We start from the raw sequence: 15,488 nt of genomic DNA, 5'->3' as shown, positions 1-15,488 counted from the left end.
GATTTGGGTTCCCCAAATAGAGAACACCTGGAAGATTGTTTTTGGGGAATGTAGTAGTAATTGGCTGAAATGGGCATACCAAGTAGCAGTTAGGGTCAAGGCAAACTTGAAAGCATTCACTCATTCAGTAAATAATGAACAAAAGGATACCATTCCAGGTGTTTAGATGCAACAGTAAAAACAACAAAACAAAAAACCACCAAGAGCACTGCTTTCATGGAACCCACATTCTAGTGATGTAAGAATTTGTTTGCAGGTCTAACTAGTATTGGAGTGTATCACCTCCTATGAGCAGTCTATAGCAGGGAACAGGTGGCAGGTGCTGTCCCAACATTGTGATTAGCACAGGACATAAGGTCAAAAAGGTCAGGGGTAGAGTGTGTCACCATAGAGACTGTTGAGTGGAAAACAGTGAAGAGCCAGGTGACTCTTCCTTTACTGTGTCAAGCATCTGACTTCATCATCCTTTCTACCTCAGACTGTGCCTTTACTGCACATAGCAAGGGTAATACTTCAGACACCCTGACTCACAGATCCTGAGCGCCCTCAACTCCAGTGACTTCCACTGCCACTTTTCTTGCCTCTTTGGTTAACTCTGACCCTAGTGGTTACCCATGACTGTGTCACCTCTGAAACTCCATCTCAAGCATTCCCCAGTGTCCCCACCTTCTCATCTTTCCGGCTGTCTTACCACACTGTCCCCTGCCTCATCACAGCTTCTGTCCTCTCTTACACTGTCCCTTTCAGTTCCCACAAAATTTCCTGTATTTTCTATCTGGCTCTCAAATGAAGAATAACCTCAAAGTCTCTTTGTTTTATTCCTTGGCCATCCCCACCCAGAAAATTTCCAGTTTTATCTTTTCTGCCTAAGCGAATGAGTCTTGCTTTAAAAAGCCCCAAGTATATGCACGCTATGCAGATACAGGCAGCCAATAATTCACAATTTACAGCCTCTGCTGGAAATCTGTCTGTACTCTTTCCTCATTTTCCACAGCAGCTACTTCCCACCTCTCCTACTCCCTTCACTATCCCACAGACTTGCTCAGCAGAGCCCCCTACCCTCTCTTTCATGCAGATGATCCCTCACAGCTCTGACTCTAGCAGGATCTGCGCGGCTTCCTTCACTGATGCTCTTCATGAAGGAAGGACTCCTCACCCAAGGCGAATTTCTCCACCACGGCACAAGTTGAGTCCTTGTTGCCTCCTTGGGAATTAAAGTTCCTCATCTGCCCCTTCTGTTAGCCCACCGTTCATAAGTAAATGTCCAAGGAAAGCCCTCTCCACTCTTTACTAACAACCTCCTCAAAAAAGGATTCCTAACTCTCACCATCTTCTTTCCCCTTTCCTCCCAAATCACTCCTTAAGCGCTTGCATAATCTAGCTTCCTCCCCAGTTGTGCTGACCACAATCTCTAAAATACACTGTCCTACTTGCTAAGATACTTTCCCCCCACCTCGTCCGTGTCTGCAGAATGTGAGATTTAATCCCTTCCTGATAACCAATCTTCCTTTGGCTTCTATGACATTACTCTGAGATTTACCTTCTTCTCTAAACTTTTTCCATCTCCTTCCAGTTCACATCATTCTAGCCATCCCTTATGTAACATGCTGCTTCAATTTCCAGCCTAGGACTGCTTTATCTTCATGATCATCTTATCAGGTTTCATTTCCCACAGATTAATCAGAGGATTCCCAGATTTTTATTTGTAGCTCAGACAGTATATCTGATATATTAGTTATAACTATCAATTCACCATCCATATCCACCTGGATACTTCATTGGAACCTCTAGCTAAAGACATCCAAAACTGACCTGACTATGCTTTGTTTCCACTCTTCCTTTTTCTGCAAACCTTAACATTCCCATTTGTTAAAAAGTCAGACAAAATCATCAGGATACCATGACCTCTCCCCTAGAATACTGCCAGCAGTGACTTAATCTGTTTCCTTGCTTGCACTGTCCCCAGTCTACTCTCCAGATAAAAACTAGAGCAGTCTTTTAGAATTCAAATCTGATCATCCTTAAAAACCTTTAAAGGCTATGCATTGCTGTCAGGATAAAATCCAAACTCTCAAGTATGGCACTCAAGGTACTGGTGGATGGAGGCCCCTGTGTCTTTCTCCAATTTCATCTCTTGCCACTCACAATGCTTGCAATGTCTAATGTCATCATATCCATCCTCATTCAGTCCTTCTCCATCTCCTCTCTCCCCTCTCTCTTCTTACTACAGAACATCCTTGCAATAATGCTATTCCCACTGCTGAGACCACTTATTCCTTGTCCTCTTTGCCTGGGAAATTTCTAATACAACTCAGGTTTTTCAGAATGAAAATCACCTATGCACATGTTCTTCCAATAAACATCCCTACCATCCTGTTTTCCCTGCCACCACAAGGTAAAGGCAAACAATTTTATATGCTTTCACCAAAAGGAAGACTATCACCTAAATTATTAACAGGTACTAAAATCTGACACTCATAAACTAAAAAAAACAGCTGCTTACTAGAGAATTCTAGTTGGTTTGCTAAGACATCTGGCTGTTAACACATTACCTGACAAATTTGCCAAATTTTGAAATTCTACCACCAATAGTTACTATTTCTTCAGTTTTGAGGGAAATATTTATTATCAGATTTTTACTGATATCCTGAGTTAGCTATAGTTTAAGTAGTGCTAAAATTTTTAATCAAAATCACTATTTACTTTCATCATAATGGATTTAATTTGTGGGATGTTGTTTAATTAACTATAAACTATTGAGACATATTTACAAGAATACTTTTTTCCAATAAATGGGTTTCACAACTAATGGTAAGGTGCAAAGGTGAGCTATTTATACCCTTATTGTTAAAGGAATTTTTGTTTGAAAGGTAGTATTACATTTTTATCACAGAATTATTTTTCCACTAAAAAATTAGAACAGGCCAGCCGGTTGGACATCAACTATTTCACCCTGACTAATCTGGTTATTGTTTAACATAATAAGTTATCTGCAACTTTTAGTCATGACATATCTGTGCTGAGTTTTGAGATGTCACAAATAATTTATTACTAAAATTAGTTAAAAAGCTGAAGTTTGGGGCACTTGGGTGGCTCAGTCAGTTAAGCGTTTGATTTCGGCTCAGGTCATGATCTCATGGTCTGTGAGTTGAACCCCACATTGGGCTCTGTGCTCACAGCTCAGAGCCTGGAGCTGCTTCGGATTCTGTGTCTCCCTCTCTGCCCCTCCCCTGCTCACACTCTGTCTCTAAAAAAATACATTTTTAAAAAGCTGAAATTTCACTTACAAATAGTATTTTAGAATGGGGGGTGCCTGGGTGGTTTAGTCAGTTAAGCATCTGACTCTTGACTTAGGCTTAGGTCATGATTTCACAGTTTCATGAATTCAAGGGCCACATAAGGCTCTGCACTGACCCTGCAGAGCCTGCTTGCGATTCTCTCTCTTTCTCCCCCTCCCCTGCTTGTGCTCTCTCTCAAAATAAATAAATAAATTTAAATGCTCTAGCATGAAATCAAGTTTTATCTGTGATGATACTTTCAGTTTTTCATTTCCATGTAATTTCTGACAAAGGGATTTAGTTATATATAGTGTACCAAACAAGTGCCCATAACCACAGGTGACCCAAGACAGTCATCTATCATCTGTGTCAGAGGAAAAAAAAACATGAGAGTAAAAAACTGCCAGTCTAAAATATGAAAAGTCTCAGCTATAGAGTAGCAATGGGTATGGACAGGAAGAAAGGGCTGTTGATGGTCCCTGGCACAATGAAGAGACAAAATGACAGAGTCATTTCCAGATGTCAAGATAGGGTAATTGGCGGCACCTTGAAGCAAGATAGGGAATACAGAAGAGAAGGAAATTAGGATAAAATAGACTGAGTTCAACTTTGAGACTGTCAAATCTTATACCCAGTGACACTGACAGGAAAGGTGCAAAGAATTGGCTCTCTTACCCTAAAGCTCAGGAGAACACATTGGGCTGGAAGGACAGATGTGAGCCTTGTCAAGGGTTAAGATGTAGGTAGAAATTCAATCAACCAGGGCAGGTGTGTAACGAAAGAAGAAAGAGGAACCAAATGACATAAGATAGGAGAAAGGCCACTCCTTTCTGTTATGGTATCAAGATTTCTCTGATGAAAACACTGGGCCAGAAGAATAAATGTTTTTAATTCTATGAGAGTTTTCTGGAACCCCCTTCTAATGTTCTCAAATCAGTATGTGGCACCCATGGAGGAAAATATACTCACAGAAATCTGGAGTATGTAGATAACCTTTCATAGACAGCTTCCATTTGATAAGGTACTCCATCATACCACAAAATAGGACCACTACTGGTCTCTGACAGAATGGAGCTGCCACAAATCAAACCAGATACCTTATACTACATTCAACACCCGGAACTCTAAGGATCAAGGCCCCAGACCAGCACCAGCCACACTGACAGGCTCTGGCCCTGGCAGTTCCTTTGGTCATCTGGACTACACAGTGATACACAGTGCAATCTCCACTTCGGGCACCTGACAGCCTCAGTCTTTATAGAAGGAATTAAGGGCTGAGAATTTTTTACTTCTGGCTAAATTTCAATGTGTGTACCTCCATGTGTGCCTTCTATTCAAATGTGATAGAGTTAATGTTTCTAGTAACTACTTCTATACTATTCACCCAGAAAAAGTCAGCATCATTCTCAAAGAGTTATTTCTAAGTTTCAGCTAGACTTTATATGGCAAGAAGGCAGCTCTTTTCCTGAGTACCTATTTTGTGTCCAGCATCAGGTAGTGCTGTATGTGTTATCTTGGTTAATTCCAAAGCACTTCTATGAAACAGGATTTGAACAACCTTCCACACACTCCCACTGCAGATCAGCAAACCAAAGTTCAAAGAAGTTGAGTAAATTTTCCAAGATTACAAAACTACCACATGGAAAGCTGGGATTTAAGCCCAGATCTGTCTGATTCCAAAGACTGTTCTTTCCATCACTGCACATGTAATTTTAAAACTTTTCCAAGGAGGCCCATGGTTGGCAGAGGCAGATAGGTAGTGGCTCACTATGAGACAACTCATTCCATCATCAACATTCCTATCAACTAAAGCTTTAATCTATTTATAAATGGGTTCCAAAAGTGATTACAATTGAATTTTTTTTTTTTAAAGAATTCTTGTATTTGAAAAAAAAAATTGGGGGCGCCTGGGCAGCTCAGTCGGTTAAGCGTCCGACTTCAGCTCAGGTCATATGTCACAATTCGTGAGTTTGAGCCCCCATCGGGCTCTGTGCTGACAGCTCAGTGCCTGGAGCCTGCTTTGGATTCTGTGTCTCCCTCTCTCTCTGCCCCTTCCCTGCTCATGCTCTGTCCCTCTCTCCTTCAAAAATAAGTAAGTACATTAAAAAAAAAAAAATTTGAAAAAGAAAAATTTGAAAATCTCTACATAAAACTGACGTTTTACTGCCGCTATTATCTGTATTGCTGAGAAAAAAGATAGCAAGCATTTAAGGCCATAATTTATTTAAAAAATTAGTCCAGTAAGCAACTTCCCCCTAGCCTAACCAAGAAAACATTTAACATATTTAAATTTGGCTATCATTTCACTTTCGGCCAAGAAAAAGTTGAAAGAGACCAATAAGGAAGGAAGAGTTACGCATATCAAAATATGAACAGATGTATATATTGAGTATGTCCATCTTACTAAACAACACTGTACACTCAATAGATTAGTAGAAGGAACAGTTAGTGACTATTTCTCTTCAATAAGAACTTCTTGAGCTACAATTTTCCCATCTTTACCTGGCAATAGTTAAAAAAAATAAAATAAAAAGTGTGTGGAGGGGGTCTGGGTGGCTCAGTTAAGTGGTCAACTCTTGATTTCAGCTCAGGTCATGACCTCGTGGTTCATGGGTTCTAGCCCCATGGCAGGCTTCACACTGACAGCACAGAGCCTGCTTGGGATTCTCTCTCTCCCTCTCTCTGCCCCTCCCCAGCTTATGTTCTTTCCCTCTCTCAAAATAAATAAATAAACATTAAAAAAAAAAAAAAGTATGAGTCTTTGTTAAGTGACTTATTCACAGAATTAAAAATAGATGTTATGAATCATAAATCATAGTAATATGCACTAGACTGATACTCCTTGATTATTCATAGGTACATCATAGGTATCTATAAACCGCCTGTTAAAAACCACTCTAGAAACTTCACGAAAGTTTTATGATTAGTTATAAGCAGCAGTTCTAAAATGGGAAAAAAGTTAAATTTTATATAAAGCAGATTTCAAGCTATTGAGAACAAGCCTAATAACCATCAATTTATTTAGGGCTGGGTTGGAGAATCTATAACCTATGGTCCAAATTCAATTCACTTTACTTAGCTAATGACTCATTTCTGAAAATAGAATCTAATTTTTTAATAAGATTTCTTTTTGGTAAATCTAGTTTATGAATATATCTTATAAATTAAGTTCACAAATGCGGAACATTATACAGAACTGTATCTGAATTCTCGTCTCCTCGCACTAACAGTGTAGGTTTGTTAAGTGACAATCTTTGAGATTCACTTTCTTCAATTATAAAAAGATAAAAATTCTAATTAGCACTGTTGATGAAGCACACATACTGTTTCTCTTGTACAAAACATTACAAAATGATAGTAAAGGAAATGTTTAAGTTATAAATACAAAGAGAGGAAGAGAATAGATATTAGCGGATAAGAAATTTCAAAAAATGTTTAGAAGGCAAAGGCAGCTGGAGGCAGGGTAACTGACCACAGGAAGCTTCTAACCAACTGCTCCAACCCAACTTCTACCCAACTGCTCCAACCCAAGGGGGAGCTCTGATCATGAAGGAAACAATCTAGTCCATGGACAACCTGAAAAAGGTTAGGTTTTAAAGACACTAGGTACCACTTAGGACAGTGTGAGACACAGGATAAAAAGTAAAGAGTTTGGTTGAAAATATTCGGACAGAATACGTGAGCCCAGGGCTCTTCCCCTTTCCTAAGCAGTTGAAGGATCCTCCCTACCTCCCATCACCTTCACCTCCCAACCAAATACATATAGAGAACATCTCTGAAGATAGCAAGACTTTTGGCCAGACTGAATTTGAGGTATCAAAGGCCATCCATGCAGAAATGTCTGGAACACTGATGCTCAAGTCTGGAGTTAAAAAGCAATGTCAAATAGAGATGTGAGAGCCAAAAAAATAAAATAATAAGACTGAAAGATAATTACTTCGGAAGACTGACATTGAGGAAGACCTAGGACTTTGAGAAACATCTATATGAAAAGTCATTTAGCCAGAAAATCAGAAGGAAACAGAAGGTATTCACCAGAGGCAGGAAATGAAACAAAGTATGATATTATGGAAGCAAAGATAAAAAAATAAATCTCTGTAAAGAAGACAAGACCTGGAAAATTAAGTGCCTCAATAGGTTAAATAAACTAAGAATTAAGAAAAGACTACTGACTGTGGTTAGCAAGATGTCACTGGTTTCATGGGATGACTTTTACTCATTTAACCACTTACTGAGTATTTATAACATGTGTACCAGGCACAGTACTAAGCTTCCCATGTCTGAGGAAACTAGAAAAGAGATAGGAATCAAATTGAAAGGATCAAGAATTTAACAATGATTGAAACAGACTTTCATAAGAAACTTTTGGGTAGAAACAGGGAGTGAAGTGAAATGATAGACTGAAAAGAAACCAGACCCACAAAAAGAAATAAAACAAAACAAGAAGAGAAACAGAAGCCAGCGAAGACGGAGGGATGGACAGTCAAGGCAAGGTCCAAGAGAAGGCAGGAAATAAGAGACCAAACCACTAGAAAGGGGCCCAAGGAAGTTTATTCTTGGAAGGCAACAAGGGATGAAAACTCCTCTGAAGTTGGTAGCTGGAAGCAGAGAATGAGAACGTGTCTCCCACTCTTTTAAATAACAGTAGGCGTGAATGCACCAAGACCAGGTGTCTAAGGCTACAAGACCGAAGACTGTAGACCCCATAGAAAAATAAAGGTAGAATATGGACTAAGTATCTACAAGTTTTGCCAGCCATAGAAACCTAATTCATATAAAATAAATAAATTTATCAGTGGAAAGACAAATCCAAGTGTTAGAAATAGCTACTGATGTTCGCAAAACAGCAAAACTTATATGGCATATAAGTGACAGCTAAGAATATAATGATGTCCAGACATGGTATCAAGCTTCTATAGTCTTTAGTTGTTTGAAAAATACAATTAAATTTTGTAGCTTAAACTTACAACTAAACAATCTTCAACATCTTGATTTGGCATCTCAAAATCAAATACAAAAGGAAACAGATAACATTTATTATTCATAAATCTGTTACATTTCAGACTCAACAGGAAAAATGCTGCATATTTTTCCTCATCACAGAAGGCATTATCATAAAATTCAGATTAATAAGATGGAAGCATGGTAACAAATGTCACATTACAGTAGAGTGCTGTGTTTCAGAAAACTACTTATTAGAAAGAAAACAAATATGCATGTTTTATTCCACTTGCTTCTGAAAAGACTTAAATTGAGACTATTTACAATAACAAGATCATAAATATTGTTGCTGACCCATTTTTTCCCTGAAGGAATGGTGTTGACTATTGGTATTATCAAAATACATATTTTTTATGCATGGCAGAAATAGGTATCTAAACCACTGGATCTGTGTGGCTAGGTTGAAGAAATCTTACTAACAGTTTCCAAAGGACCAAAATGCTCAGGCCACTCCAGTGGGAGTGTCGTGATGCCCTTCCAATATGAGTTCAGTGGACTGCCCGTAAGTAATCCAATAAGCCTTAAATCATAAGAGAAACAATCTTGGGACTGTGGACCATATTTACTTGGGAACACAGATCCCAAACTGAAATTATCTTGGGTATTCAAACCAAGATATTAAGAATGGATAGAAAGACTGTAATAATAGAGGTCCAGCTGCTATATTTGTCCCACATATATATTTACCATATCTACAAAGGTGTGCCTTTGTCTGCAAGTAGAAAGAAAGACTATAGGGAAGACCAAGTTTGAAGAGTGAAGGTTTTTTTTTAGTGAGATTATAGCTGAAGTAGTACAGTATCAGTTACAGGCCATGTGGGAAAACAAGTAGAGACCAAGACAAGGGAGGCACAGCAAGGAGAGCAGGAATGTTTGGTGAAGGTTAAGGAACAGGTACAATGAGGCAATGAGGGATTAGAAGATGGAATGACAGTAGCTGGTAGCCAAAGAAACCTTGAAGTTTGAGATCTCAAAAGAAAATATTTCCTGTAAAACAACATAAGAGCAAGGCTGCATGTACACCAAGAGAAGTAAAAATCTTGAAGTAACGAAACTCAAGACCATGCAAAAACTGAAGAAGAAGAAGAAAGCTACAAAGCCCATGCAGTGGTCAACCATCAGGCTGGCTAACAACTGGTTGAGGAGGTAGGAGAGGAGTAGGCAGAAATGTTACAAAACCTTAAAGCAGGATCTAATAGTCAAACTCACAAAGAAATGAAGAAAGATAAAGAAAGCAAAGTAATCCTGATTTTTTTCTTTCAATAAAGTTAAAAAAAAATCAGATCCTGATATTTTCTTTCAAAAAAATTTAGGGGGGCCTGGGTAGCTCAGTTGGTTGAGTGTCTGGCTCTTGATTTCAGCTCAGGTTATGATCCCAGGATCCGAGGATCAAACCCCATTTTGTCTCCGCATTGAGCATGAGACCTGCTTAAGAATATCTTCCTCCCTCCCTCTCCCTTTCCCCCTCCCTCCCTCTCTCTTCCTCCCCACCTCCAGGCACCTGGGTGGCGAAATCATGGCTCAGGTCATGACCTCATGGCTCATGGGTTTGAGCCCCACATCAGGCTCTGTGCTGACAGCTTAGAGCCTGAAGCCTACTTAATTCTGTGTCTCCCTCTCTCTTTGCCCCTCCCGTCCCCCCACTCACACTGTTCCTCTCTCTTTCAAAAATTATATTTCAAAAAATTTAAAAAAAAAAGAATCAAGGGGCACCTGGGTGGCTCAGTCGGTTAAGCGGCCGACTTCAGCTCAGGTCATGATCTCGACTTCAGCTCAGGTCATGATCTCGCGGTCCGTGAGTTCGAGCCCCACGTCGGGCTCTGTGCTGACCGCTCAGAGCCTGGAGCCTGTTTCAGATTCTGTGTCTCCCTCTCTCTGACCCTCCCCCGTTCATACTGTCTCTCTCTGTCTCAAAAATAAATAAAACGTTAAAAAAAAAAAAAAGTTTAAAAAAAAATCTCTCCCCCACTTGAGAATTCTTTCTAAAATAAAATTTTAAAAATAATTAAAAAAATAAATTTATATTGTTGACTATGATGGGGAAGAATGAAAACAACTTTATCTCAACCATATCTAATGCCTTTTGAATTATATAATGTTTAAAAGTCCCCCTGTGAGGGAGAGGAGAAAGTGGGTGATGGGCATTGAGGAGGGCACCTGTTGGGATGAGCACTGGGTGTTGTATGGAAACCAATTTGACAATAAATTATCTATATATCTAAAAAAAAAAAAAGGTCCCCCTATCAGGCAGCGCCTGGGTGGCTCAGTCATTTAAGCGCCTGACTCTTGATTTCAGCTCAGGTCATGATCTCAGGGTGAGTTCGAGCTCTGCATCAGGCTCTGTGCTGACAGCGCAGAGCCTGCTTGAGATCCTCTCTTCTCTCTCTGCTTCTCCCCCACTCCCATTCTCATTCTCTCTCTCTCCCTCTCTCAAATACACAAACAGCAACAAAAAGTCCCCCTATCAATAATGAAGAATTCACTGGACTTTGTGGTCCTCCCACTGACCAAGCTAACTTACTCTGGAATGCATGGGAAGTACAAGCATTCTCCTGTATAGACTGTCACAAATCATGTAAGAAGAAAGTAACTGAGAACAGACTCCATGACTGTGGTACAGCTACGAAAACTTGGTCACCTATCTGGCATCGTATCACCTGACAAAACAAATGTACAATTTCTAGTAAACCACTTATGAGTTTAAAAAAAAAAAAAAAAAAAAAAAAAAGAGTCACAAGGTTTCGTGATTCTCAAGGATTTTTTTTTTTAATTTTTTTTTAACGTTTATTTATTTTTCAGACAGAGAGAGACACAGCATGAACGGGGGAGGGGCAGAGAGAGAGGGAGACACAGAATCGGAAGCAGGCTCCAGGCTCTGAGCCATCAGCCCAGAGCCCGACGCGGGGCTGGAACCCGCGGACTGCGAGATCGTGACCTGAGCCGAAGTCGGACGCTTAACCGACTGAGCCACCCAGGCGCCCCGATTCTCAAGGATTTTTAACCGCACTTCTCAGTAACTATCTAGGGAGGTGTGTAGCTTACACACTTTTCATGCTAGTCCTGTAGAAGAAAAAAAAAAAAAAAAGCCAGTTCATATGTGAGCTGATCAAAAATATCCATCACATACTAGGAGCATGCAAGAACATGTTGTTAACTACTGCCCGCCTAAAGTACTATTAGATGTCAGCAGCATTTGGGAAAACACAACATAAATCAAAGAATGTCCTAGGGAAAAGAAACTCTGGAGATCAGGTGATCCATTTCACAGATTTAGAACTAAAACTAAGGCTTTGAGATGTTAAGTGCCTGAGCTGAAGGCCTCACAGAAGGTTAGTGGCAGAGCTGGGATGAGCACACCATTCTCTGACTCTCTCAGTGCCCACTCCCCCCACCCTGCCCCACATACTATGTCCAACAGAGGTGGGCTGGATTTACACATCAATAATACAGTGCTCTTTTTCAAATGTCAAATGAGACGCAGAATCTAAAAGGAGCAGAAACTAAGAAAAATATTTGCTTAATATAATATTAATTTGAAACTATACCTTTACTGCTTCTGATGAAAGCGCGTTTTCCTTTTTCTGACTTGTGCTCATGGGCTCATTTTCAACACTGAAAAATAAAAACCACAGTTTCTTTGAAATTAAAAGAGAATTACGAAAATACAGTTTGTTTAAAGTAAAAACTGAAAGGTCCTTCACTTGCAATGCTCAAAGGATTCACACACAATATGTAAAAGAATATGTTCATTTGAATCTCTACACTTGAAAACACATTCAAATATACTCATCTGAGCCTCAGAAATTCTTGTGAATCTATCACACGCTACATTCTTATGTTGATAATCATCATTACAAAGAACAGCGTACAACTATCTTGGAAATGATTAACACTCTACAATATTATTTATATTAGGGTTTTCCACAGCCTGATATATATTTTTTAATGCCTATACTGAATGCTACATGGAATACAATATATTTCTATTCAGCAAGTCTTTATAAACATATAGGATCATCTAGTGAACTTTGGGAATACTCAAAAATAGATGCAGGCTTATCTAGCCCCAAATGTGTCCCAGATGGCACCTTAAGAACCTGATTTTCCAGACAGTCACCTCCCAATTGTCTGGTCTAGAATACCTTCACAGATGCCTTATGTCATAATGAACTATGCTTCCTATTAGGCACATATACATTTCAGATATAAACTTTTATATTTGTTTTATACACGATCTTATTTTCATACTTTCATAATGCTAGACAAATTGAACAGCTCCCCACTAAAGATCATCATGACTGTCTGCCATGCGCCAGGGATTATGCTTGGCCTTGAGGATGTAAGAACAAGTAGGTCAAGGTCTTTATAAAACTCAGTCTTGTAGGGGAGACTGATATACAAACAAACTAAAACTACAGTTTGGTAGAAGTTACAACTGCTCAAAGAACAAAATACTATGGAGCACAGAAGAAGCAAAGAACAGCAATTCTGCCTGCTAAGTGCTCTCAGAGAAGGCACAGAGGAGGGGTAATAGAGAATATGGCATTTTCAGGAAACCATGTTTTGTTTGTTTGTTTTTAATATAAGACTGGAGCACAACAACTTGTGTCAGGCAGAGGTAACCCTGCTAGAGAGGAGAATGATACCAGAAGTAGTGGCTGCCAGACCATGCAGAACCTGTCTGACACGTTTCAGAACTTGATCTTTGTCCTACTAGCACTGGGAAGCCTTTAGCCAGGGGACAAGCATAAAGCAGGAGGGATGATGGAGAATGGGGAAAACACAGGGCATCATAGTGACTGGTGGTAGAGGGGATGAAAAGGAGGTGGTCTCAGTAACTCAGATTAGACACAACAGAAAGAGAAGACATGATTTAGGCTAGTTAGATTTTCTATCCATAATGTCCAGTGCAATTATGTAGACAGGGAACAAATGGTAACAATAAAAAGACAGAAAGGTAGAAAGATCATGAAGGTGTGGAAAATACAATGGATTTAAATTTCATTGAGTCTCAGACTCTACGCAGAATACTCAAACCAATAAGAGATAGTCATACTCATAAGCCTTTGAAGTGTCAGCAGGAAAAGCAACTGTATAAAGGAGATAAATATGTGCTTAACACATGAAAATTCCATATGAAAAACCAAGGACAGAAAGAAAAATACTGTACAATTCAGAATTGTGATCAAAAACATTTAATATACACACAAACACACACAAAAGGTCTCAAACATTGCTGCTTTAAAAGTGATTGGTTTCTTGGGGCGCCTGGGTGGCGCAGTCGGTTAAGCGTCCGACTTCAGCCAGGTCACGATCTCGCGGTCCGTGAGTTTGAGCCCCGAGTCAGGCTCTGGGCTGATGGCTCGGAGCCTGGAGCCTGTTTCCGATTCTGTGTCTCCCTCTCTCTCTGCCCCTCCCCCGTTCATGCTCTGTCTCTCTCTGTCCCAAAAATAAATAAAAAAACGTTGAAAAAAAAAATTTAAAAGTGATTGGTTTCTTATCTCCATTTTCTATTTATTTTCTATTTTAGCTTTATTTTTTGTCACAAGGTTGTTAACAATTTTTTTTTTTTTGAGAGAGAGAGAAAGAGAAAGCGAGTAAGAGAGAGAGAGGGGGAGAGAGAGAGAATTCCAAGCAGGCTCCATGCTGTCAGTGCAGAGCTCAACGTAGGGCTCAATCTCATAAATGTGAGATCATGACCTGAGCTGAAATCAAGAGTCAAATGTTTAACTGACTGAGCCACCTAGGCGCCCCAACAATTCTCTTTTTAAATTAAATGTCAATACTGGTTTATTTTAGCTCAATGCAAAAAGAGAGAGTAGCAAAATACATGTAAAAAGAGCACATTATAAGGATTTGTCATATAATCACGAATAATACTGACCTTAATGGTTTTATAAGTGTATTCTCTAACTACAGTCTATTTTGAATGATTCACCTAAAAAGTAAACATACAAGTAACTTAGTCTCCTAGTTCTTCCCTTTAAGACTCCTGAAATTCCCGAGTGTTGGGGCGTCTGGGTGGCTGAGTTGGTTAAGCGTCTGACTTGGCCACAGGTCATGATCTCACAGTTTTTGAGTTGGAGCCCTGCGTCAGGTTCTGTGCTGACAGCTTAGAGCCTGGAGCCTGCTTCGGATTCTGTGTCTCCTTCTCTCTCTGCCCCTCCCCCATGCATACTTTGTCTCTCTCAAAAATGAATAAATGTTAAAAAAAAAAATGAAATTCTAGAGTGTTTACAGCACTCTCTGTAAACTTACTGCCTATGAAAATGGCAAAAGTTTCTTTTCCAATACAAAAGGTCTGTAGAAAATGTAGCTCCAGGTTCATGAGAGCAATACAGAAATCAGTATTTTCAAGTAGTTATAATTACATACATTCTACACATACACACACACACACACACACAATGCCATAAAAATATAGTTGTAGGTCAGCATATAAGTATTTTGTATTGAGTAAACAACTGAAGAATTAAAAGCTGGAAAAAAAAAAAGAAATACCTTCACAAACTTTCTAAACCTTATATGGTATGTTTAAGACTCATGAATCTTACTGCTAAACCAAAATTTAAAACTGTGTTGAGTTCTAAAGTAAACAACGTATTTTAGAATTCTGGTTTAGCTATAAAAATCACTGTTTCAGTTAAAGCTTTCCCCCTCTTTTCTAGTTTACTGACGAAGAGTCCTTCTTAATTGATCTCAGGCCTCTTCAAGACTGCTACGTTTCAATCCTTTATTCTTGTCAAAATGACTGTTAACCTGATCATCACACTTTCCAGTTTACAAATTCCTTCAGCAAATCTCTACGAGGTGATGAATAAAATGAAGAGTCCTTAGGATACAGAAAGTTACTCACGTGGCCCCAGACACGCCCATCACATAGAACCACTTTACATTCTCAGAATATGCTGGCAAACCACTCTCTTCTCCTGTATGTAACATCCTCAACACTTTGCCCTGCTCTTAATCCTTTACAATTTAGTCCGAGCTTAATCTTTATTTTTTGGGGGGTTCTCATTGAACCCAGTGATACCACACATACATTTATACTATATACTATAATGTTTAGCTATCTAATTAGAATTTTAACTCATTAAATTCAGAATTGTATCATTCATGTCTATGTCCCAGAGCCTAGCATTGTATCTGCCATTCAAATATTGTTAAAAAAAAAAAAAAAAAAAAAAAAAAAAAAAAAAAAAAAAAAAA

General features: G+C 39.1%; 1 protein-coding gene across 1 annotated transcript in view; it reads right to left on the bottom strand.

Moving 5' to 3' along the window:
• Window positions 1-15,488, bottom strand: part of CRYBG3 (crystallin beta-gamma domain containing 3) — a 129,716-nt gene that overhangs the window by 98,543 nt on the left and 15,685 nt on the right. Inside the window, exon 2 of the mRNA XM_049628042.1 lies at window positions 11,825-11,891. Within this exon, the coding sequence (XP_049483999.1) occupies window positions 11,825-11,891 (67 nt within the window). The remainder of the gene's footprint in view (window positions 1-11,824; window positions 11,892-15,488) is intronic.

This window comes from Panthera uncia, chromosome C2 (assembly GCF_023721935.1).
Source record: "Panthera uncia isolate 11264 chromosome C2, Puncia_PCG_1.0, whole genome shotgun sequence".
NCBI lineage: Eukaryota > Metazoa > Chordata > Mammalia > Carnivora > Felidae > Panthera > Panthera uncia.
Note: the sequence above shows the minus strand (reverse complement) of the source record. Positions and strands in the feature narration are given on the sequence as shown.